The sequence below is a fragment of the Rhinolophus sinicus genome, linkage group LG03 (assembly GCF_036562045.2).
Source record: "Rhinolophus sinicus isolate RSC01 linkage group LG03, ASM3656204v1, whole genome shotgun sequence".
Lineage (NCBI taxonomy): Eukaryota > Metazoa > Chordata > Mammalia > Chiroptera > Rhinolophidae > Rhinolophus > Rhinolophus sinicus.
The window spans coordinates 154108370-154132244 of NC_133753.1; the positions used below are offsets into that span (position 1 = coordinate 154108370).

Genomic DNA, 23875 nt, shown 5'->3' on the forward strand with positions numbered 1-23875 from the left:
GACTCTCAGTATCCTCAAAGATCACATCAGAGATCACTGACCACAACTTAGCAGAAAAGATGAGTTTGGAAAACATCATCGTTTCTTTAGGATGCTCGGCTGTGCATGGAGTGGATGGAGCTTGGCCAAAGGATCACCCATTAAAAGAGCTCTGGGTACTGCAGTAACAAGGTAACAACAAAAGTTGCTGCTTATTTATGAAAAGGCAGTCCAGAGAAGTGGTTACATCTGGACTCTTCTGTTGGGCTGCCTGTGTTCAAATCCCAACCCTACCAGTTCCCTCCGACCTTGGGCAGATTAGTTCGACTTGCTGTTTCCTCCTATATAAATGGAGAAAAGAATGGTACCATCTATTACTGGGTCTTGTGAGGAGAAAAGGAACGAGTGTATGTAAAATGCACTGATACAAAGTATTAAATATTTTATCACTCACCAGGATTTTCAAATTTAATCATTTTCATAAAGATATTAAGGGATAATTTTACAAATCAAGAAACCTGCTCAAAGTCTTTCAGATTGTTAGCTAACACCTCGGCTCCCCATCTCAGTACAACCAAGAGGGAAGAGGGGTTTCCGGAGAGCAACGTAGCCCCATCCGAGGGAGAGCTACAGCCCCAAGGTCAAGATCCCAGCCCGGCTGTCCTACGGTTCCCAGGCACACCGGCGTCCACGACAGCCAGGAGCCACGGCTGCAGCCACGCACAGCCAGAGGGCGAGGGCACGCTCGGCTGCTCCAGGCCCGTAAATAACTGAGGCGCTGTTATTTCTCCAAAGTGATGTGCGCTGAGGTGAGGTCCCTTGTGTCCCATCCCTCCCCTCCTTCACGGCCCAGGCCGCGGATACCTCCGACAGGACAGCGGCAGCAGGGGGAGCCTGAGCCTCCCACCCCGGGATACACCAAACTCCGCAGCGCATGCAGTAGGACTTGCTTTGGGGGCCGAAAAGCAGCTGCCATGCCGTCCCGGGCCGCACCAACTGCCGGAACCGGGGGGGAGGAGCATCGGCTCGACTGGGCCCCGCCCTCAACGGCCCCGGACCGTCTTTCTCCTTGGTATGTTCCAAGATGGCGGCCCCCATGGTGCGATGCGGGATCCTCCTGGCGCGGAAAGTACTTCTGCCTCGGCATTCCCTGGCAGGTTGGTGGCTGCTGCCTTCGTGGGGCTGCTTCATTAGGTCCCTGAGAACTATGTTCCTTGAGTGAAGGGAGCGGTGGGCTTTCAAGAGGAGAAGAAATGCTTCTGGAATCTAGTTGCTGGAGAAATGATTTGGAGTGTTTGGTAGCCCAGAAAGGGGAGGTAGGGTCTCTGACCCATTTCCTTCGGTAAAATAATGTGTCTGCCCATCCAAAGATGGAAACAGCAGAAAAAGTCAAGGCATGAACGTTTCTGCCTATGATTTGCTGAGTTTGTGCGTTATGGGTGATTGTCTTTTTGCGGACCGTGAAAAGTCCGAATATGTCCACCCCTGGGGCTGTGCATTTTCCTCCCTGCTGAGGTTTCCTTGGAGCGGCGTTATGAACGTTCTCCTCACCACCTCACACCTGGCCAGACCCCTCGTCTTCAGTTGGTGGAAGAAGTTTGCAGTATACTAATCTTACTTTTCCTGATGACATTGGGCACAACTTTTGATTGACCTTTCTTTGCTACAGTTTTCCATGTATAGACAATAAATGCTAATATAGTTACTTCTAAAAAGTACTTTGATACCTGAATGAATGGCAGCCCACTTAAAACCTATTTGTTTAATGGATCTGCTGCTAAAGACATTGGAAATATTTTTAAATATTTCCAGAAGCTTAATCCTGACAAGTTATATGATTAAAATGCAATAATTACAATCCATGTTTCCAATGCCTATTATCTCCTCTTTTCTACATACCTCCTCGAGCCCCTATAAAAAAGTTAACACACACACTCTCTGGCTCACACTTTTTTAGGAACAGCCATTAAATATCAACGTGAAACCTCAGAGTTGGCCACCAGAAGTTTTCTGAGGATTAAACTGGTTGACCAGACTGGTTGACCTACCTGGTGAAAATATTTAATGCCACACATTAGGTAAAGTGGTATGCTCAATACCTGGCACGTCAGTAAGAATTAGCTATTGTAGCTGTTTACAGGTATGTGTAGTTAATGGTTGTTAGTGAATGCTTTTCAATTTAAACAAGACCTTAGATTGTTTGTCAGGGAGGGTATCTTGGTTGCTTAGAATGTTTGGGGGCAATCATTCTAACAAGGGAATGGATAAGGGTGAATTGAGAGAATTTCCAGTTAGTATTTTGGTCTTTGAACTGGTGAACTTGTAGGTTATACACCTGTGCTACCCCCATTGTGGTAACTACTAGCTACATATGGCTATATAAATTACTTAAAAATAAGTAAAATTTAAAATTCTGTTTCTTAGTTGCACTAGCTACATTTTAAGAGCTCAATAGACCCCTGTGACTAGTAGCTACTGTATTTATTGGACAGCTCATAATTGAGCATTTCCATCATTACAGAAAGTTATATTGAGAAAGCACTGGGTTAGACCATAGATGAAAGGAATTTTGAAATTGGGAACTAGAGGCCATACGGCAAATAATATAAGTAGGATAGTACATTACGAACCACTCGGGGTTTTGAAAATGCTGATAATAACTTGACTTTAAATCATCAAAACATCTTGAACCATTGCAGGATAAGAGAGAAAAAATAGTCTACTTTGTACAAACTCATGATATATCAATATTTGGAACACTTTGGTGCTTCCATTGACTCTCCTTACTTCATAAGGAAGAAAGGCAACTTCAAATGAGCAAGAGGATACAAGGAAACTTGATTGAGTTGAACCAAAAAGTGACTTCACTATATGAAGAGACTAGAGAAAGGAAACTTACTGGGTACCTACTACATAGGGGATGTTAGGTTAGGCACTTACGAGGTTTGAAAGATACGGTGAATGTATAAATAAATAAATAATTACAATAAAAGACACATTGTCATTAATCCCCCACAAAGTACTCCCCCTCACTTCGAACACACATCCCATCATTCTTGCCACTTTCTGAAGCAGTTCTGGAAGTCCTCTTTCATGAGTGTCTTTAGTTGTGCTGAAATTCTGGTTTTAATTCTTTTCAGAATTAAATGGAGAAAATGTTTCTTTTTATAGCGGATAGTTGAGTTAGAGCATATGGTTGCCTCAAAAACTGCCTGGATGAAGGGTAAGAAGGTTACCAAATTAGCACAAATGTGGTGGCTTAAAATCACAAATTTATTATCTTAGTGCGCTGTAGGCCAAAAGATCAATACAGGGCCCTACTGTGCTAAAATCAAGGTGTTGAAAGGGATGTGATCCCTTTGAGAATCTCTAAGGGAGAAGCTATTTCCTCGCCTTTTCCATTTTTTAGAGACCACCTGCACTCCTTGGTTGATGGTCCCCTTTCTCAAACATCTTCAAAGTGAGCAAGGGCAAATCAAGTTCTTATATCACTCTAGCTTTCACACATCACACTAACCAACCTGACTCCCTCTTCCAGCCATCACCACAATCAATTTAGGACATTTTCACCACCTCAAGACCAAACAAACCTGTTGAACAGTTACTCTCCAATTTCCCCCAAGCTTTCCTGACTCCCTACCCTCCAAATCTAGGCAACCACTAATCTGCTATCTGTCTCTATAGATTTGCCTACTGTGGACTTTACATATAAAGAGAATTATATAATATGTGATCTTTTGTAACTGGCCTCTTTTTCACTTAGCATAATGTTTTAGAGATCTGTCCGTGTCATATCACATATATGTACTTCATTTCATTTTACTGCCAAATAATATTCCATTGTAAGAATATACCACATTTTGTTTATTCATCAGTTGATGGATATATGCATTGTTTCCATTTTGGGGCTATTATGAATAATATTGCTATGAACATTTGTATATAAACTTCTGTGTGGATACGTGGTTTCCTTTCTTTTGGGTATATACCTAGGAGAGGAATTGCTGGGTTATATGGCAACTCCAATGTTAATATTTTGAGGAACTGCCAAACTTTTCCAAAATGGCTGCACTATTTTACATTTTCACCTGCAATGCATGTGGGGACAGAGCCCCAAAGAGCAGTTTCCAGGCTCTCAGCCTCACATAGAAAGGTGCTGGCTCAGGTAGTAAATGGCCATCAACTGTGATTGGATGGCCATCAGCTGTAACCAGTGAGCCATTGGCCACTAATGTAACTGCTGTGGCTACGCTAGCAGAAAATGGGGGCTAGCAAGAAGATGGTGGCCGAGCTAACAAGAGCGGATTGCAGAGAGGCGGATGCCACCAAAGAGAATATAGTGATATGACTCCCCTACTTATGGCTCCGTGGGTGTTCCTTTTTGGCCTCACCATATCCTGCGTTCTCTTGTGGGGAGCAGGAGCAGAGACCCCACCGGACACCCCACATGACAATGCATATCAATGGCTAGTATCTCTCTTTTTTATTATAGTCATCCTAGTGGGTATGGAGTGGCATTTCAATGTATTTTGCATTTCCCTAATGGTAAATGATACTAAATATTTTTCCATGTACTTGTTGGCCATTTGTGTGCATGTGCATATGTTTGTGTGTATGTATACGTCTTTTTGAGAAATAATTTGTTCAAATCATTTGCCAATTTTTCAGTTGATTGCTCCTCTTTTTAAATTTTGACTAGTAAGAGTTATTTATGTATTCTGGTTACAAGTCCCTTATCATATCAATGACTTGCAAATATTTTCTCCCATTCTGTGAGTTGTCCTTTTACTTTCTGGATAGTGTCCTTTGACACTTGAAGCACAAAGGTTTTAATTTTGAGTAAGTTGCCACTCATTGTTTCTCATGCATTCCTTAAGCTCATAATTATTGAATATTGCCATACGCCAGTCATTGTGCCAGGTGCTGGGAATACACCTCTGTCATTTTGTGGGTTATCTCAAATTTGGTTTACCAGGTTTGTCTTATTTACCACTGGGTGCTGGGTAAGATGTTATTGATTGCTTTATGTGAAATAAGGGTAAATTTGCTGATCCAAGTCAGATGGCAATGTTTTTAGGAGTAACTAACGATTATAAAGCATTTGATTAATGCATTGAGCAACAGTTCAGCAAATGTTTTTGGTGCTAAGGAGTTCTAGGGCTCACCTAGGCTGTAATTTAGTGGAAGCAAATGGCTCCTAGTCCTGAAATTATACGATCAAAATTACCAGCAGTTTTGCCCATAACATTATTGTAAAAATTTTCAGTTTTCTACGTCTTCTGCTTGTTAGAGCTTGTATGCTCTGAGTTGTGCACGTATGCTCTAACTGCGCATGCACTGAATTGTTAACGGTGCAATGTTGGTTACAGTATCATGCTAGGATCTTCAATAATCTAACTGAAGATATGATAGATATGTTTAATAAAACAGATAAACAGAACCTGTTGTAGAACCATGCATGTTGATATAATTGTCTTTTTCCTCAGGTAAAAGATGCCTGCTTTCTGCGGCATATGTGGACAGCCACAAATGGGAAACAAGAGAAAAAGAAGAGTATCACCTTGGTAGGTACCTATGTGTCATTGCAGTCTCTCCATATGTTTATTATCACATATTCATATGATGTATATATGAAATAATGCTTTTATGATAATCTAATTCAGATAAGCACATTTTTAGTCTTAAAAAGAATTAAGACTATTGTTTCACGTGTGGCAAAATCATTTTTGCTATCCTGCAAATTTCTGTTTCTTTTTTGCCTTGACAATTAGTCTTTCTAAATTATATAAGCAATTCTTTTCTTTCTTGTTTTTGTCCACTTTTTATCATATAGTTAGTTGCCACGCAGCCTGTCTGTTCTACATTATCTGCAGAGAAAAATATATTTCATACTTTCATCTTTTGTAATTTTCATTACTTAACTTGTGGTCCTTAGAAAGCTTTTTGACTCTTCTCTATTTTATCACCAGGTGATAGATAGATTTGAAAGCAGTGTTATAATCTCATTTAAACCATTTAGGGAAGATAGTTGGCGAACATCTTCCGGGTGGTAGGCTCCTCATTATACAGAACTTCCCTTTCCCTGTTCCCTGTGTCATATTACACAGATAGCAGCCTTTCTTTTATAAAAGAACAAGGCCTAAAAGAAATCACTGACCCTATGAGCACTTTGTAGAAATAATACGTAAACATAGTATGTATTATATATAACATCATTGGGACATTGATAAAGTCAGACGATGGTGATAGTTTTATGAAACTAATTTTTGGATCAGTTCCAGTACTGATCTAATATTTTCCCCCGGGGGGTAGGGAAGGGACATTCTTTTACGGCTGCCTATAACAGCTACCTTGGGAGTGGCAGAGGGTGGAATGGGAATGTTCAAAGAACTCATTTTCTTCCTTAATAGTACGATTGCAAGAGCAAAGTTGGTTTGTGAGACCTGGGTTTGGGTGTATGGGCCGGGGCCAGCCAAAGCAGAGCTGTGGAGAGTCTGAAGACTAGGAATTGCATGCTTGCACTGAAATGTAGAATCACTGTGAACAACAGGTAGATATACAGATGCTACAAAGGTGGTGTGCTGGCAAAGTCAAATACTGTAGCAAATACCGTGGCAAATATGGCATTATCATAAGTGACACGGTTTTATTCACAAAATGGTGAACTCTTAGTAAAGTTCTCAATGAATCCAAATGCTATCTTTCCACAATTTACACAACAGTTGCATTAATGGAAAATTTAGTTATTTTCAAATTATGCCCCTCAAAGTGCTTTGTTTTTATACTCATATGTAAAATGGAGTTAGTTTTGTTTGTTATGAACAGGTTAGTTTTTTAAAATGTGAATGTCTGCCATGTCATACATGGCATGAAATATGGACCAAATATTTTTAATTTTGTTTTGGGAAATAATTTGAAACTTACAAAAAGTTATAAGAATAATACAAAGAGCATCTGTATACCCTTAGCCCAGATTCACACATTGGCACCATTTTGACCCATTTGTTTTGCTTTCTCATTCTCTGTATGCACACACATTTTTTTTTAACCATTTGAGAGTTTTTTTGCATGTATTACAGCCCTTTATCCTGAATGCTTTAGTGTGTATTAATGACATTTTTTAAGAAGCCAGCCCCTTTTTTAATAAAGTATTCTTTTTGGGTTTGTCTGATATTTTCTCATGATTAGATCAAGTTGTGCTTTCCCAGTTGCAATATTGTCAGTGATATTTGTCCTTCTCCATACACATGTAAAGAGATACCAGTTGTTGATCTTCCTTCACTGGTGATGTTAACTTTGATCACCTAGTCAAGTGTGTCTGATTCCCCCCCTGGAGAGTTACTGTTTTCCTCCTTTATGACTAATAGGCAGTCTGTGGGGAGATATTTTAATATCATGCAAATATCCTGCTCTTTATCAAAAGTTTCCCCCTAGATTTAGCATCCATTTATGTATCTTGCCTGAATCCGTCTTTACTAAGACAGTTACAAAATGATGGTTTTCCAGCTCCATTAGTACTTCTACATTTACTAGTTAGTATTCAGGATTCTACTCTAATCAAGAGCTCCATCTTCTCTCATTTCTTTCTTTGAACTCTATTTATTATCCATATGGTCTTATGGATTGTGGATTCCTCTTTTTATGATTCATTACCATCCTTAATTATTTGGGTGACAAAATTGTCCCAGATTTGGCTAGTAGAAGCCCTTTCAAGCTGGCTCTCCATCTTCTGGGCTCATCTTGTACCTTTCCTGCTGTAGCTCTGGAATCAACTATTTTTCCAAGAAGTCCTGTTTCCTTTTAGTAGGGAATGTTCTTAGAAACAAAGATCTGTATAACGGATGTCCTCTTGCTACTGTGGAGTTATTGCTTCTTGGCCCATTCAGTGGACAGAGCTAGGAAAACATGTATACATATACACATAAGCATACAGATGTGCACATTCATGCGTGTATGCACACATGTACATAGTTTATAAATAATGAGTTCATACTGAAACCTCCAATTCCAGTTCATCCCCACAGGGTTCTTCTTTGCCTTCCTCTAGTCCATATTTGTATTTCCTTTTCATGCTGAAAATGTTGGCTCCCAATAGAGATGATGTTTTGATATGTTGGATTGTCTCGGCATTGCAGGTTATCTAATTTTCCTGTCTTCTGCCCATTAAGTGCCAGCAATGCCCTACAGCCTTTCTGACATTGAAGAAAATACCCCCAGATATTCTAAAATTCCCTTTAGGGCCAGTAGTACTCCTTTTGGAAACCACTGTTATAGTGATGAAACCAACATGGACTCAATTATATTGCAAAGTTTGTTCTGATGTGCCGTATATGAATTTTAAGAAAAGTGCTATGGAAATACAGAGAAGAGAACGAAGAATTTCAGGCAAGTTATTAACACTTTCTTATATGAAGGGGAGATGAGTAAATAAGACCATTATATTTGGCACCTTGGTATGGAGTATAGTCTGCACTCTGTTATTCGGAGACAAATCTAAGGGAAGATTTTCATGGATTCCTGAATAAACAAAAGCTGTTTGCCAGAGAATAAACATAATAATATGCAACGAATAAATGTATGGGGGTAATTGTCTCCTCTCTGTTAAGATTATAATACTTGGAAAAGCTGTACCACCTGCTGTTTGCTGCGCATCCTGAGTCTCGACCCAGTTAGATTTTCCTTGCCCTATATTCTTATAGTACTTTATACCTTTCTTATGCAGTGTGATGTGAAGAGTCGGCACTTGGGGGCCACACACCTAAGTGTGAACCCCAAGTCTGCCAGCTTTCAGAAACTCAACCTCGGTTCCTGTACCTATAAATTGGGGATGATGGTAATGCCTGCCTCTGCTAATACCCTGACATACAGTACGTGCTCCAGAAATATGTGGAATGAATGAGTCCCTAGGCCACTTGATTTTACCCCAATATAAAACGCGGGAGGTGAATAAGGTTTTGAAACTCAAATGGCATGGAAGGAAAAGAGGTTCTTTGAGACAATTTTTTTTTTCCTACTAACAGAATGTGAATAAAACAAACTTGAACTCCTACGTGCTATTAATACATTTTCCCTAACTCTTGAGTGTTTGGGTTGGGATATTGGCACTGAGAAGTGAGACCAGCGCGGGGTCAGGCGCCGCGCCTGATGCCGCTTCGGAAGATACGGCAGTAGGTGGCAGTGCGCCCTCTTCGGAGACCGCGGCGCAGCCGGTGGAGCCCAGCGTCTGGGTCGGATCCTTGTCGAAAGCCTCCCCGTGCGCGCGTGCGCAGAGGGCTACCTTCAGTAGGTAGAGCTCAGTGATTGGAGGTTGTTATTGGTGCGGGCTCATTCGTTGGGGGAGGGTCGATGTGAGGCCTTTACTCCACGCATCCCGGTTGGAGGGCGTGGAGGGGAGTGGAGCTCCGCAGAGAGGGAGGAGGTGTGGTGTGGCTCTTGGTCTACATCTGCTTAAACTATTTGTCTCCATGCAGAATCCAGTGCAGACGTTCTGGGTTCTCTCTGATGGGCATGCGGCTCTGGTGCCTCCTTTCTTCAGTGTCGTTTGTGGTTCTCAGAGCCTTGGGGGAAGGGTGTGAGGCTCTGTCCCGCTCCCAGCCTGAGGGTAGTTTATTACCATGGAAGTCTTGATCAGCACCTGGAGTTCTCTGTAGTACAGTGTACCTTCACTGCAGTCTAGGGGGCAAGCAGGCCATGGATGCAGTGCTGGTCCTTAGACAAAAATCAAAAGGTAAGCTCTGTTCACTGCTAGCAGTGTGCGGGGTTCTCTGTGAAGCCCTTCACACGCACCATCCTATTTAATGCTCACATCAGCCGGCTAAGGCAGCTGCTATTTACCCCTCAGAGATGAGGAAACTGAAGCCATATTGTGACATTTACTTAGAGCCGTACAGTATTCCATTGCTTTTCTGCTTAAAAATAGCTTTCTCTGTTATTGCTGTAGTACCTGCAATTCTATGATAGCATCTTCCCTTGCGTTGAAACAGTGGATTTCTTGCTTTAAAAACAAACAAACAAAAACAGCTTTGTGATTGCATTGTAAAATATTCTGAGAAGTGCACAAATCATAATTTACAGACTGATAAGTTACCACAAAGTGAGCAAACCTGTGTAAGACAGAACATTCCTACCACTCCAGAAGCCCTTGTTGCAGCTCCCATTCTCTTCAAAGGTAACCGTTATCCTGATTTCTAACACCATAGGTTAATTTTTTAAACGTTTTTAATGACAAATCTGAAATATATACAAAAGTAGAGTGGTATAAGGAATCCCCTTTACCCATAATCTGGTTTCAACAGTTATTAGCCATGGCCAATGTACTTCATCTCTTCTTCTACTTATCCCCCATCCAGATCCTTTGGATTATTTTGAGGCAAATCCCAAACATGATGTCATTTCATCCATAAATATTTCATTGTACACCTCTAAAAGATAAGGGTATTTTAATACCATTATCACACCTAAAATATTAATAACTGTTTAAATATGAAATATCTAGTCAATGTTCAAATTTCCCTGACTCTCAAATATTTTAATGGTTTGGTTGAACCAGAATGCACGTAAGTTTTGTATAGTGTAATTGGTTATGTCCATTCTTGCTGCTTTTAAAATATTTTTTATAGAAACATAAAAGTAGAGAGAATAGTATAATGGACCCCCATGTACCATGACCCAGCTTCAACAGTTATCAGTTTCCAGCCGGTCTTGTTTCATCAATCTTCTACCCCATCACCAGATTGCTTTTTAACAAATCTTTGTTATCAGATCATTTTGTATGTATTTTGATATGTACCTCTAAAAGATAAGGATTTTTTTAAACCATAACTATATCATTTTCATATCTAAAAATTAGTAATTCCTTAACATCTTTATATCCATCAATGTTCACATTTCCCCACAAATGTCTTACACATTTTTTAAAAATTTATAGTTTATTGAAATGGAATCCAGATAAGGTCCATATCTTATAATGTGCTGAGAGGTCTCTTAGATATCTGTTAATCTATAGGTTTCGCTCGCTCTTTCTTTTAATGTATTTGTTGAAGAAAACAGATCTTTGTCGTGTAGAGTTTCCCACATTCTGAATTTGCTGTTTTTATCCTTATGGTGGTTTTAACATATACTTCTACCTTTCATATGTCCTACAAAACTGGCAGAGAAGGAGGCTTCATCAGATTCAGGTTTTTCTGCTTTTGTTTTTTTTACTTTTGGCATGAATACTTCATAAGAAGTATTGTTTTGTCAGGAGGCACACAGCAGGTTGTCCCTCTGTGATGTTAAGGCCATTCGTGATCATTGCTTAGATCCATTATGAATATCAGGAGCTGCAAACTGTTGCTATTTGAATTCTATCCTTTCTTCCTCACTTATTATCCAGAAAAATTTTTGTAAAAGAATGTCCTTTCATCAACATTTTAGGTATCCTGAGTTGCAGTTTTTATGGAAGAGGCAGTTTTCAATAATGAGTTGACCCCTTACCATCCTCCAAAGATGATCAATAAGGGTTTTTTATATATGATTATGAATTTATGGATTTAAGCATTCCAGACATTTTAATTCATTGCAGTTATTTTTTATTGAAAGTACCTTAGTTCTCTGCAGAGCCGTAGGAGTTCTTGGGCTTTACAACTCAAGTCAGATTTCAGTTTTAGACTGTTTCTGTACTGGACTTCCCTGGGGTTAAAATAAACACTGAATGAAAGAATTGCCTCTGAAATTCCTCTACTGACTGTCACATCTGTTGGAGAAGGTACAGGGTGAAAGTTATTAGCATTAGCCAGTTAGTAGCTTTTGAATTCCACGCTAGGACCCACAGTGAATAGGATTTAGGAGAAAACCATTTGGGAGAACAGGAACATGGTAGGAAGGCAGGTCTGATGGAGAAGCTCCCTGGGTTCTATGACAGGAAGTTTGCTTGTCACCCTGCTAGGTTAAGGGCCCAGGTGACTTAAGCTGAATTGGATGCCTGAGCCCTACTGAATTAAATATTTTACTTCTGAGTTTTCAGTTTATAAGTAATCATAAAGTAAGGGACACCTTTTGGTTTTGGTTACTGTTTTGTTTTTTAAGAAACAAAGGAGAATTTGTAGAATTCAGAAACCAAGGAGAATTTTACCGTTGACACATTTGTGTTCAGGCTGACCCTGAGCACTGTGGCCATCTTTCACAGACGCCTCTCTCTCCCATTAGCTGAGGTTTGGTTTTGCGGTAGCATTTCATCTGTGAAAGCCTTTGGCTTGTTGCAGTAAGTTTTCAAATCCTGCTCTTGAAGCCTGGTGGAGATTTTCTGAAGCCTACTTTCTTAACTTTTATCAATTCCATATTTACATCTCTGTGACACCTATTCATTTACTAGGTTTCATATTTACCATCAGCTGGCTAGTCTAAAGGTGGCCTGACTTGTGCATATCTTCCTCCTTTAGTCTCCTTTTTCAGTATATATGTATACAAAGCTTCGCTTCACATTTTTCCTTTTTTGGAACTATTTGTTTTAAACTTTCTGGTGACAGATAGAGAGACAAATAGAAGGAAATCTAAATATCTATATTCAAAATGGTTCCTAGATTAGTTTTTCCTACTTCCTTCTATTACTTTTATACACATTATATTCATATGTCATCTGTCCTTGTTTTTCTTTTTAAATGTGGGGAGCAAAAACACCGTTTCAGCCTGTTTTTCAGATCACTTTGTCTAGGAAATATAATTATAACTTGTATCCAGTTCTCTATGACGTAAATATTATAGATAAGGTATGTAGATGGTCCTAAGCCCAGAAAGAGCTTAAGGTTGACCGAATGAATAAAAATGATGTACAGTTACACAGAAACCATGAAAAACTGAAACCATCTAACAATTTCTCACTTAAAACTCCCAGGATTCAATAGAGGATCCATCTTTCCTTCAGGGACCTTCCCCATCACAACTTTCACCCAGAGAACATGCTCTCTTATAAGGCACTTCTTTCTCAGCACATCTCTGCTGCAGATTTTGTGATCATTAAGATTGCCATTTTTTTTTCTGAGAATTTTATATACTTTGAAGCTGTGTTACTTTGGTGCACACCAGGTTAAAATTATCTTCTTGGAAAAATGAATTTTTTTTATCATTATGTAATGACCCACCTGTAAAAAGAATGCTTTTTTTTTTTTTAAGTTTATTGGGGTGACAATTGTTAGTAAAGTTACGTAGATTTCAGGTGTACAATTCTGTATTACATCATCTATAAATCCCATTGTGTATTCACCACCCAGAGTCAGTTCTCCGTCCATCACCATATATTTGAAAATAATGCTTTTGACCTTTAAATCTATTGTGTCTAATGTTAATACAGCTACACCGGGTTTTGTTTGGCTACTGTTTGCCTAGTATATTTTTGATACATTTATTTTTAACTCTTCAGTGTTCTTTTGATTTATATAGCTAGATTTTGTATTTTTAACCAATCTGACAATCGTCTTTTTAACTAGAAACTGTAGTCTATTTATATTGTCATTTTATGATTACTGATATATTTGGATTTATTTCTATCATATTTTGTTATTTCTCTCATCTTTCTTGTTTTTCTGTTTTTTTCCCTTTCTTCTTTTGGATTGATTACCACTGTTTTTGTTTTTTTCATTTTTCCCCCTTACTGGTCTAGAAATTATTTCCTCAGTTTCTACTCTTTTAGAATGGTAGATTCTAGCATTCTAAATCTATATATTTTAGATAATTGCTCTAACTTCCAACATGCATATTTAACTTAAAATCTAATGTTAATCACACTCTCCTATTTTTCAGTCCAGACATGCACATACCCCCAACCATATGTTTTGTCTGATGTTAACGTTTTATCCTTTAAAACACAAACACAACACATTATTATTTTAAACAGTCAATTTTCCCTCAAATTTAAGCAGTTTTACTTACTTGCCATTCTTTTTAGTCTCTCAAGTCTTCTTTAAAAGATCATTTTCCTTCTTACAAAAAAAGACATCTTCTTAAAAACACAACTTCCACAAAATTCCTTGAGTGTTTGTTGCTAATAAATTCTCTCAGTTTTTGTTTGTCTAAAAATACCTTACTTTTCCCTAAATCTTGAAACATAAGATTATTAGATTTGTAAATCTATGTTGATAGTATTTACTCCCAACATATTATTCTACTGTCTATTGTTGTTCCTACTGAGAAAACACCTGTTGATGTAGTTGTTTTTCCTTTATAAGTAATTTATATTTTCCTTCTGGCTACTTTTAAAATCCTCGTTTTCTTCAGTTTCACTGTAATGTATCATGGTGCAGGTGTTGATTTAATTGATTTGAGATTTTATGTGTTTTCTGAATCTGAAAGCATATCTTTTATTAATTCTAAAAAAATACTTAGTTATTATCTTGTCATGCATCACCTCTCCTCATTCTCTTTATTAACTTCTTTTATAAATTCAGTTAAATGTAGTTTAGGCCTTCTTATTCTATTTTCTATATCTCTTATTCCTCTTTCATACATTTCATCTTTATCTTTGCTGCATTCTGTGTAATTTCTTTTAGACCTTTCACTTCATTAACTCTCACCTCACCTCTGTCTAACCTCCTCTTTAACTTATTCACCAAGTTTTTTTTTAGCAGCTTGATTAAGGTATTCTTTATATAAAATACACTGCACATATTAATTTGATAAGTTTTGACACATGTACTTGTATGTACATCCATGAAATCATCACCACAGTCATGATAATGAGCATGTCTGCCACGCCACGCACAGTTTTCTCCTACTCCTCTGTAATCCTTTCCTCCCCTTCCTCCTGACCCTCCCAGATTCCCAGGCAACCACTTATATGCTTCCTATCACTGCAAGATGAGTTTGTATTTTCTAGAATTTCATATAGTAAAATAAACTCTTTAAACCACTTTGAACAAAATTCTCAGGTTGCTAAATCATGTGTAACACAGAAGTATGAATTAGGGCGTCAGAGGTGTGAGGGCTGACTGTAGTTTAGGATCCGTGGGGCACAGCATCCTTGCATTTATCTTTGCAGGGTGCATTATTTTCTAATTCACCTTCCCACTCTCGTAGCCCTAGGTGGTCCTGGCTTTACCTGTGGATTCCTGAACCAGTTTGTCATCTTATAAAAGCCTTGGTTTTATCCTCGGTGCCCCGTAAGCCATTAAAACCAAAGCTGTGTCACTAGAGACCTGCAGATGCTCTCAGGTGACTGCAACCATCAGTGCTCCCTTATAAACTCAAGGCTTGTGCTCCTGTCCTGCCTTCGGCCTCTGGCATTTATATCTACCTTCTTGAAAGTTCAGTCATATTTGCAAAAAACTTTTAGAAATATTTTACCTAGGTGTTTTTCTCCTAGGAGGAAAATTTTAAAGGATATTTTGTCCACCTTGTTCCAGAAACAAAATTCCATTTAACATCTTTTCAAGCTTAGGAGGAACACCCAAGACTGATTCTCTGTTGCGCCCATGGTAGTTTTTAAATATAACTCACTCTAGTCTTGGGAAGCTGCATCCCAGTTTCCTGGGGCTTTGTTTAAAAACTTGGATTCCCCTGGTCTCACCTCAGACCTACAGAACTAGAATTGCCCTCTAGGTGTGAGGTGAGGAATCCTCAACCAAGTTTGTGAACCGCTAGGCTCCTATGCTTGGAATAGTGTAGAGTCCTCAAGAAAATCCTTTATGTCCTCAGATCATCAATGGTGTTGTTTTCTTCAAACAGGAAGGACATTTTTATATTAGTAGACATGTCATTTTCTGGGCATACTTCCACATCTGTATAGCTTTAAGTTTTTTTGAATGAAGAATTCAAATTTTCAGACCCATTTTCCCTTGTAGTCGTTGTTGACTTCAACTGTCCACTGCAATGTATATTCCTGAGGAGCTGAGTGACGGGAAAGAAAGCATCTTCCTTAGCACATCCCTTTGAACAAAACCTGGGCATCTGCTGGCCCCTCGGTGAAACATGAAGTGTGATCTTGACTGTTGAAGCCCACAGTCCAGAAGCCTGTGGTGCCAGCCCTCTGCAGGCCGCAGCTGCCCCAGCTTTCCTGGCCATCCCTGCCCTGTGCAGTTTTCCGCCTCATTCATCACGCCGATGCTATCATGGGAAGTGATTGGTCACATATTTAGCAGCAAACCTCTCTCTGACTTGCAATATGCAAATGTTATTCATCAGCTGCTGGGTCTGCAGCTGTTGCCTTTTTTGAGGTCTCAGCGATTTCACTTGACAGAAGATGTCTTGGTGTGAAGGATTAGAACAGAGTCTTGGGTTATCACACTACAGAAGCCAACCTCATCCAATGTTTCCTTCTACATTGTGCACTATGTGAAATCCACAAGGAAATGGAGGCCACTTTAATTAGGCCAGTAGAGCCTGATCCTCCTTTTTTTTTTTTTAAGTAAAAGTTTACATTTTGAGTAAAGGGAGGTAATTCTTTATAATGTCTATCATCTCAACACAAGGGCCTCTATTGTGAAATGATCATAAAGATTTGGCATCACAGGAGTGCTGTTTAATATTCTGTGAGCAACTAGATTTAACAATATTAATTTGCCTTAGTGTGAAGAGGTTTTAGGGACTTCCTTGTGTGTGTGTGTGATGGGGGTGAGGGTCTTTATCTTTCTATAATCACCTGGTGTCAGTCTCTTTAAGACTGTCATAAGAAAAACGGATTACTTTTATATCACACTAGGTTTTAGGGATTTTGCAAAGTAGCTTTCCCCCAGTAGCTACTGAATCAAGATAGGGAAAAAAATGGTTAATGCACTCAATAGGTCTTCAAAAGATACTTGTCCGTTGATTACCTCTGTCTTCTTATTACTTGATACAGATTTCTTCCTTTCCCTAGAGTCTGTCAATAATAACACTTTCTTGTGCCTCCTTCCAGAGACACTTTATTGGTATATTTTTTTAAAACTAAATATATGCTAGGATTTTTTAAATGTTACTAATATTCCTTATCTTCCTTGATTTATACAATAATGATTTCTAATGAGAGCAAGAAAGAGCATCAGTTTTAATACTGGTTTCATAATGATGGCAGCCATCTGGTAGGAGTTGTAGCTGTTAAGTTGTCCACAAGAAATGTGTAAATTTAACAAGGTTCATTTTCCTTCTTTGTCTTCACAGCTGATCTAGCATCTTTAATGGATAAAACATACGAGAGAAAGTTGCCTGTTAGTTCTTTAACAATATCACGGGTAAGAAAACCTAAATATGTATTTTCAAACAGGAAGGAGGAAGAAAGCAAGAAAGGCTCTTTATATACATGAAGCTGTATAAAGACAGAATATCTTTCACGGGAAATATTTTTCCAGAGTTTGGTATGTTTTTGTAGTTACTAATAGACATTTTATGGTGAAGCAGCAAATTTCTTTAACTGAAGTAAAAGGTAATAAATTTTACCAGACTCTGCTATCAGTGATCACTGTTGTGTTTCTCATTTATTTTAATTTTTTCAGAATATATTCTGCTAGATGATGTCATGATTTTTAAAAATTGATACACTCTTCAAAGTAATAGTATTTACTTGTTAATATTGGAAATGTTTTTGGTAGCTGAAAAAGTCTATAAAAATGTATACTAATGTTAATGTTAAACTGTTACAGAACAATGAAGACGAGAACAATTAGGCTCGGAATTGGGAATAGGAATTGATAGTAACCATTACTGAACACCTTCTGTGCCACCTATGGGACTAGTTTTTGTAACATACATTATCTCATGTTAATTCTTATAGCAGCCATAAGATATAAACATCATTATCTCCATTTTGCATGTGAGACTCAGAACGGTTGATAGCTTTCTCAAGTTCACACAGGTCATAAGTGGAAAAATTGGGCTTCAAACCCAGTTCCCTGTGACATCGAAGTTCTTTCCCCTCAAATAATATCTGATTTGTCTTCATCACAAAATAACTTTGTGACATTGGGCAACTGGGCCCCTCTCAATTTTCTCATTTCCAGAATGGGGACGATAGTACCTTCCTCACAGGGCTGATGTGGTGCTAAAATGAGATCTTAGTTGTGAAAGCTCTTTGTAGAAATTAATGGCACCATAAAATTCAAGGTTATTGTTAAATCTAGAAGAGGAAAAGGAACGGAACTAGCATCCTAGTCTGGGTCCTTTCTTTCTGCCTCTTGATAGGCTCCTTTTAGAAGGGCAGCAGTTTAAGTCATAACATAAATTTTATAGACTCATAATTTTCAGATTGAAGGGGAACTTAAATACCACTGGTTCATCCCTTGCATGATGGATAAAAATCTCTGTTGCCATAATACCTCATATTTGTTTAGGCAGCACCAAAGAGTTTAAAGACATTTCACATACATTTCTCATTGGAACTTCAGACTCTTCCGGGCAGGTGCCTTTATTCTGTTTATGCAGATGGAGCAACTAAGTACCAGAGGGGCTATGCCATCTGTTTATGCCACACAGCAAGCAATCAGGAGAGTTAGCTCTCAACTTCAGATCCTGTGTGTGCCCCATATTTCATCCACTCCTTAATGAGATTTCTAAATCAAATTCAAAAGTCTGAGGCCTTTTAAGAAAGTCTCTTCCCTTTTATTCTCCTCTCCCTCTTTATGAGGTTTTAATTATATTCACAACATGCATTATCTCCTACTCCATCTTTTTTGCTTCTTTGTCTCTACTTTAGGGTCCATCTTTGGACTAGCCCTTTCTGTTTGTTTATTTGGTTTAGAATTAAGGAACATAGTCACAGATTTTATGGTTCGAGGGGAGACTTGGTAGAAGAGTCACAGGTTGACTAGGTCCATAGTAGAACTTAAATCAGAGTAGGAAAATTGGTTCCAAGATTGAATTATCTAAATTTAGATTTTCATCACTTGGACCATATTTTTGTTGCCATTAGAGACTTTAGCCGTTTCGCTACACATTCCCATGTATTTGGAGCTTGGAATATAGAGAAAATATCTGGATTTAAAGACAAAGGGAAATATGAATGGCTAGTTATAAATAGTGTAGTAAGTGTAGTAGTATAATTGTAGAATAAGAGGATCTCTCTCGTTCTGAGTAAAGTTCATGTTTGGTTTTCACACAGTTTTTCTGACCAAGGTTGTTCTGTAGAAAGAAAAAAGGGAAGCCATTGAATATTCTTCATTTGCATCAGCATAAGGGGGTTTCAAGGATGGCATCACACCACATGAACATTGTTCCACTAAAGAAATGGGTGTTTTGTTTATTTTAAGGTCAATGTGTGAATAAGGCCCAGTATATGGCATAATTTATATTCAACCAAAGGTTTCTTTTTTTGTCTTTTAGTTTGTGGACAACATTTCATCTCGAGAAGAGGTAGACCATGCAGAGTATTATCTTTACAAGTAAGTTTTCCATTTTATTTGGCTCTATACTCTCCTGTTTTATACCACTTTTTAATTCAAATGGTGGTACATATTATATATAATGTTCAGCACCTTGCTTTTTAAGTTTATGTTTTGGAGATTTTTCCATATCAGTATATAGACAGCTTCCTCATTTTTTATAATGGCATCATATTCCATACTATGAATATATTATTTAAACTGGTTCCCAACTGAAGGATCTTTAGGTTGTTTGCTCTCTTTTTATATTGTATACAATGTAATAATTAATAACCTTATACGTGTATAATTTTGCACATAATTCTCAAAAGTATATACTTTTGTAATTTCAATAGCTGTTGCCAAATTGCATTTCATTGAGGTTTTACCAGTTTACATTCCCAGCAGCAGTGTATGAGAGAGCCCTGTTTTTATAGGATGGCCAATAAGGCTATTTTCACACTTTTGGACTTTTTCTGTCAATCTGATAGGTGAAAAATTATATATCTATCTCTTCTCTCCTTTTTTTTATTCAGATGGAATATATACAGTTTTTGTACTGTTTGGCACCTATAATTAATTAAGACTATATTTTAAAACGTTTTCTATATTACCACACTTACTTCATTCTTTCTGTCAGCTGTGAGCCATCCCACTGTGAATTACAGATACATTCGCCCATGTGTACAGAGAAGCATGTTCAGTACATTACCATCTATAGTAGCAAAAGACTGGAACAACCTAGAGCTTATTAAATAAGCGACTGGTCAAATAAATTACAATTCATCCTTATTGTTTAATATTTCACCTATCAAATATCTGTCAAAAGGGTACCTCATAACTGCCTTTTTGTTATGATTCCTTATTGTGATTTTAAAAATCTGATTTATGATTTGTTCCAATTCCTAGTTTCCAAAAATAGACTCAGATTGAAATTTAAAATGTTTTCAGTAAGCATTGCATTAGACTGTCCCACTTGATCTTACGTTATTTTGATCAAGAAAGTTTCAGTTACTTCCATCTGGGGGAATTTTTAAAAGGTTTCTCTGTATAATGGAAATTTATTCAATTTTCTTTTATTTGATTTTCAAAATAGTAATGAGGTTTCTTTTTATTCTTACTTTTTTATTTGGGTAAATTCTACAACTGTTTTGGTGTTTTCTGTTTAAATATAAAACTCAAGTAGATTACATTACACGCTTTAAAACCTTTATTTTAAATTTAAGATGGCCTTTAACAATGTCCTAAGTTCATATTTTCGTTCCTGAAATCAGAATCGCAAGTGCCTTCCTACTCTTCATTAAAATAAGCATAAATAGATCCCTTGATGAGAGCAAGCTCTGTCTTCCTTTAGTGGTTCTTTGGTACTGTGGGGTGCCTTTGATAATTATTTTTGTCTATAATGAAAGGTGTATTTGGGCTTGGTATCTGCCTAGTTCTCAATCTTTTGCTTTGTTTATGGCAAAATGCAGAAAATAATTCAATTTCTAAATAGAAACTATTTCTTAGAATTCCATCCCATGGAACACAGTGCCATAGTCTTGAAAGAAAGAAGTCCCAAATTTACTTATGTTCGAAAATAGCTCTGTAACATATAATTGATTTCAGTGATTCAACGTTCAACAGTATTTACTGAGCGCCTATTATGTATCCAGGCTCTGTCCAAGGTGCTGGGCATAGAGCGGTGAATAAGTTAGACACTGTCCCTCACGGTCATCGTACATTAGTGTAGCTGAGAAATTTAAGTCCTACCTTCATGAACTTCCAGGATTAAGTCTTCATATGATATCCGGTTTTGTGTGACCTGGAGTTTTGCTTCAAGTTTCATAAAATCTCTATTGCTTGTTTCCATATAGATCGTATAAAAGACTCTTGTCCATTTTAAATCTGAGCCACTATTTAATTTGACATCCCATGCTTTGCTTAATCAAAACTAATATTCTAACTATGACCTATCACTTTTTTAGTTGTATTGCTTCTCCCCCTTCTATTGCCAAGAAAATCAGCTTTCTTTTTCCCAGCTTTGTTTTTTTTTTTTTTAAGGAAAAAAACAAACATTTTTATGACTTCATGAGATGACTGTTGGATGTGTATGAGACTAGGTATAACTCCATAAAGCTGCATCCAGGGATAGATAATGGAGGTTGGCTTGTGTTCACTCATTAGCTAGCTTTCTAGCCTTAGGGACCATACAAAACATAGTAATGCCTTAGCAAAAGTAAAAGTTACAGTTATCGTCTCTTGGAGTTTATCTACATTAATTGGAATCAAGAATGTCAATCCTGAAAGCACCAAGGGCCTGTGGTATTTTCATTAGCTAGGTCTTCAGCACGCCGTGGTCGTCATGCCCAGCACCCCCACATGGGATGGCTTTAGACATCTCAGTGAATGTACAATCACAAGTCTAGGGTGAGGAAATATAGAAGCAATTTCTTAATCCTGTAACTAACAGCTCCTTGCTGATCTGCCTTGAGGATTTTTCCTTTCCCCAGTAGTACTGTCTTGAGGGTAAGGCCCACAGCAGGGCTTTTGGCTGCCACCCCTGTCATTGGCTGAACTCTTTCCCTGTCTTGGCCTGCAGAGGTCAGACACTGCAAGCAGAGTGTAGCGACTACATCGTCTCATCTTCTACTGATCAGATCTCCCTGATGACTATGTAAAGAGCATTAGAGCCAAAGAAGTTTGGAAACCTCAAGTGACCCGTGGAGAGCTAATTGAGCCTCTGCCATTATATCAGGTGCACAAGTAAGCAGTTCTAGCAGTTCAGGATGCCGCTAGCACACGCCAGCTTGTTATTACCCTGTCATCCCAGGAGAGAATTCCAGCCTTTGAATCTCCTGAAGTACACGGGTTTAAAAGTCTGGGGGCTTCACCATTAAAGAGTCCCAGGGATCTTTTAAGGAGAGTTAGAAAGGCTGCTATTTAGACAGTGGGAGGGAAAGCAAATATCTAACCACCACTGCTGGGCTGTGGGCTGTACTCTGGGGGCCCACAACCCCGTGTTCAGCATCTGTCCTGCCACGTGGAAACAAAACATGGTAACATTAAAGAAAGGGAAATGATCTCTAAACAAAAGAATAATGTAAACTAAAGATGATTAAGGCAGTTAATGCCAGAAACTATATAGGTTGACAATAAAAAATTTTAAAAAACCACCCTGATAATACTCTACACAATCTAAAGGGAAAATAAACCAAGAGTAAAAATGATTAAAACAATAAAAAGGCTAAATTGAAGTAAAATACACAAAATATGAAAGCTAAGAAACAAATTGAGGTATGCTATGAACTATTGGGCTGTAACAAAATAAAACATGATTAAAATAAGAGAATGAAAACATTTGAAAAATGAGATAAGAAAGACCTGATACAGGAACTTCATAAAATATGTATAGCTATGGTTGGGAGTGTGGGAAAGTAGAAAATTAAAATTAAGGGATAGGAAATCCCATATCTTGTAGTCTGTGGGTTACTGTTTGTTTTCTAAGGACCATGATTTTAGCTTTTTCTCCACAAGGGATCCCTTTTTGGGGTCCGTCAGCTTAAGGTCAATGTTATTTTATATAAAGCTTATCTGGAGTTTTCCTTGATCGTTTAGTGGAGAGCATCACTTTCCTGGCCATCTAGTCAGTAGTTCTGAGCTCAGCACCTCCCAGTTCCATGTGTGCTGCCCACACGCAGACAAGTGAGCCCTGAGGCAGCTTTTGTGTTTCCCTTTTCAGGAGATAAGACTGCATTTCATGGTAAAATTGTGGCATTCGTAAAAGCCATTATTTTCATGGTTATAACAAGCTTTAACAATTCTATATAAGTATTTGATTATTGCATTAATAAAATGCAAACTCAAGCCATAAACATTCCTTCTTTCCTGTGGTAGCCTCCTCTTCGCTGAGGATGTTTGCACATTACATTTTGAAAGGCTTTTTTAGACTTTCAAATCATTTTGGAACCATGGCAGTTTAGAGATGCATGAAATTAAATGTGTTCCTTTTACTATCAGAGCATAATAATCAGAACTGATCATTTCATCTCCAGCATAATGGTCATTCCTGAAGGATAAGTGATAGAAATTTCTAACATATATATAATAACCTTTTCTATTTTAAGAATATAACATTTATTTAAAGCAGCCTTTTGGTTTTTAGCAAAAATGTGGGGAATGCTGAATTGTCATAAGAAGAAAAGATTGTTGCTGAGCTCCATGGAAGGTCTGTTTTTCTCAGAATACAGCTCTGTGTTGTCATGGAGAGTGGCCTGCCACACTCATTAATGAGAGGAAGTCACGGTTGCGTTGCAGGCTGTGGACTGTCAATACGTTCATCCACACTGTACCTTGGCCTAAAGCATCTTTCATCAGTTGCTTAAGTGACCTGGCAGATACCAGGCGTCCCTGGTTGGAGACGGATGGCAGGTCAGGAACAGCTGGGGTGAGGCAGATGGCAGCCTGCATGTCTCCAGGTCCTAGTTGGCAGCCAGCCTAAAAAGGAAGGACCAAAATAGTTTCATTTTTCAATAAGCAAAAATATTCTGAAGGTGAGCACATTACCCCAGGCCTATGCTGTAAGCATCCGTGTCTGCCTAGACAAAGAGCAGAGGTGG

The 23875-nt window shown here is 38.2% G+C and overlaps 1 protein-coding gene across 1 annotated transcript in view; it reads left to right on the forward strand.

Moving 5' to 3' along the window:
* The first annotated feature begins 1018 nt into the window (after positions 1-1018).
* Positions 1019-23875, forward strand: part of MRPS27 (mitochondrial ribosomal protein S27) — a 74110-nt gene continuing 51253 nt past the window's right edge. The window contains exons 1-4 of the mRNA XM_019728090.2: positions 1019-1136; positions 5466-5543; positions 17086-17156; positions 19240-19298. Of these exons, the coding sequence (XP_019583649.2) occupies positions 1064-1136; positions 5466-5543; positions 17086-17156; positions 19240-19298 (281 nt within the window). The 5' untranslated portion in view covers positions 1019-1063. The remainder of the gene's footprint in view (positions 1137-5465; positions 5544-17085; positions 17157-19239; positions 19299-23875) is intronic.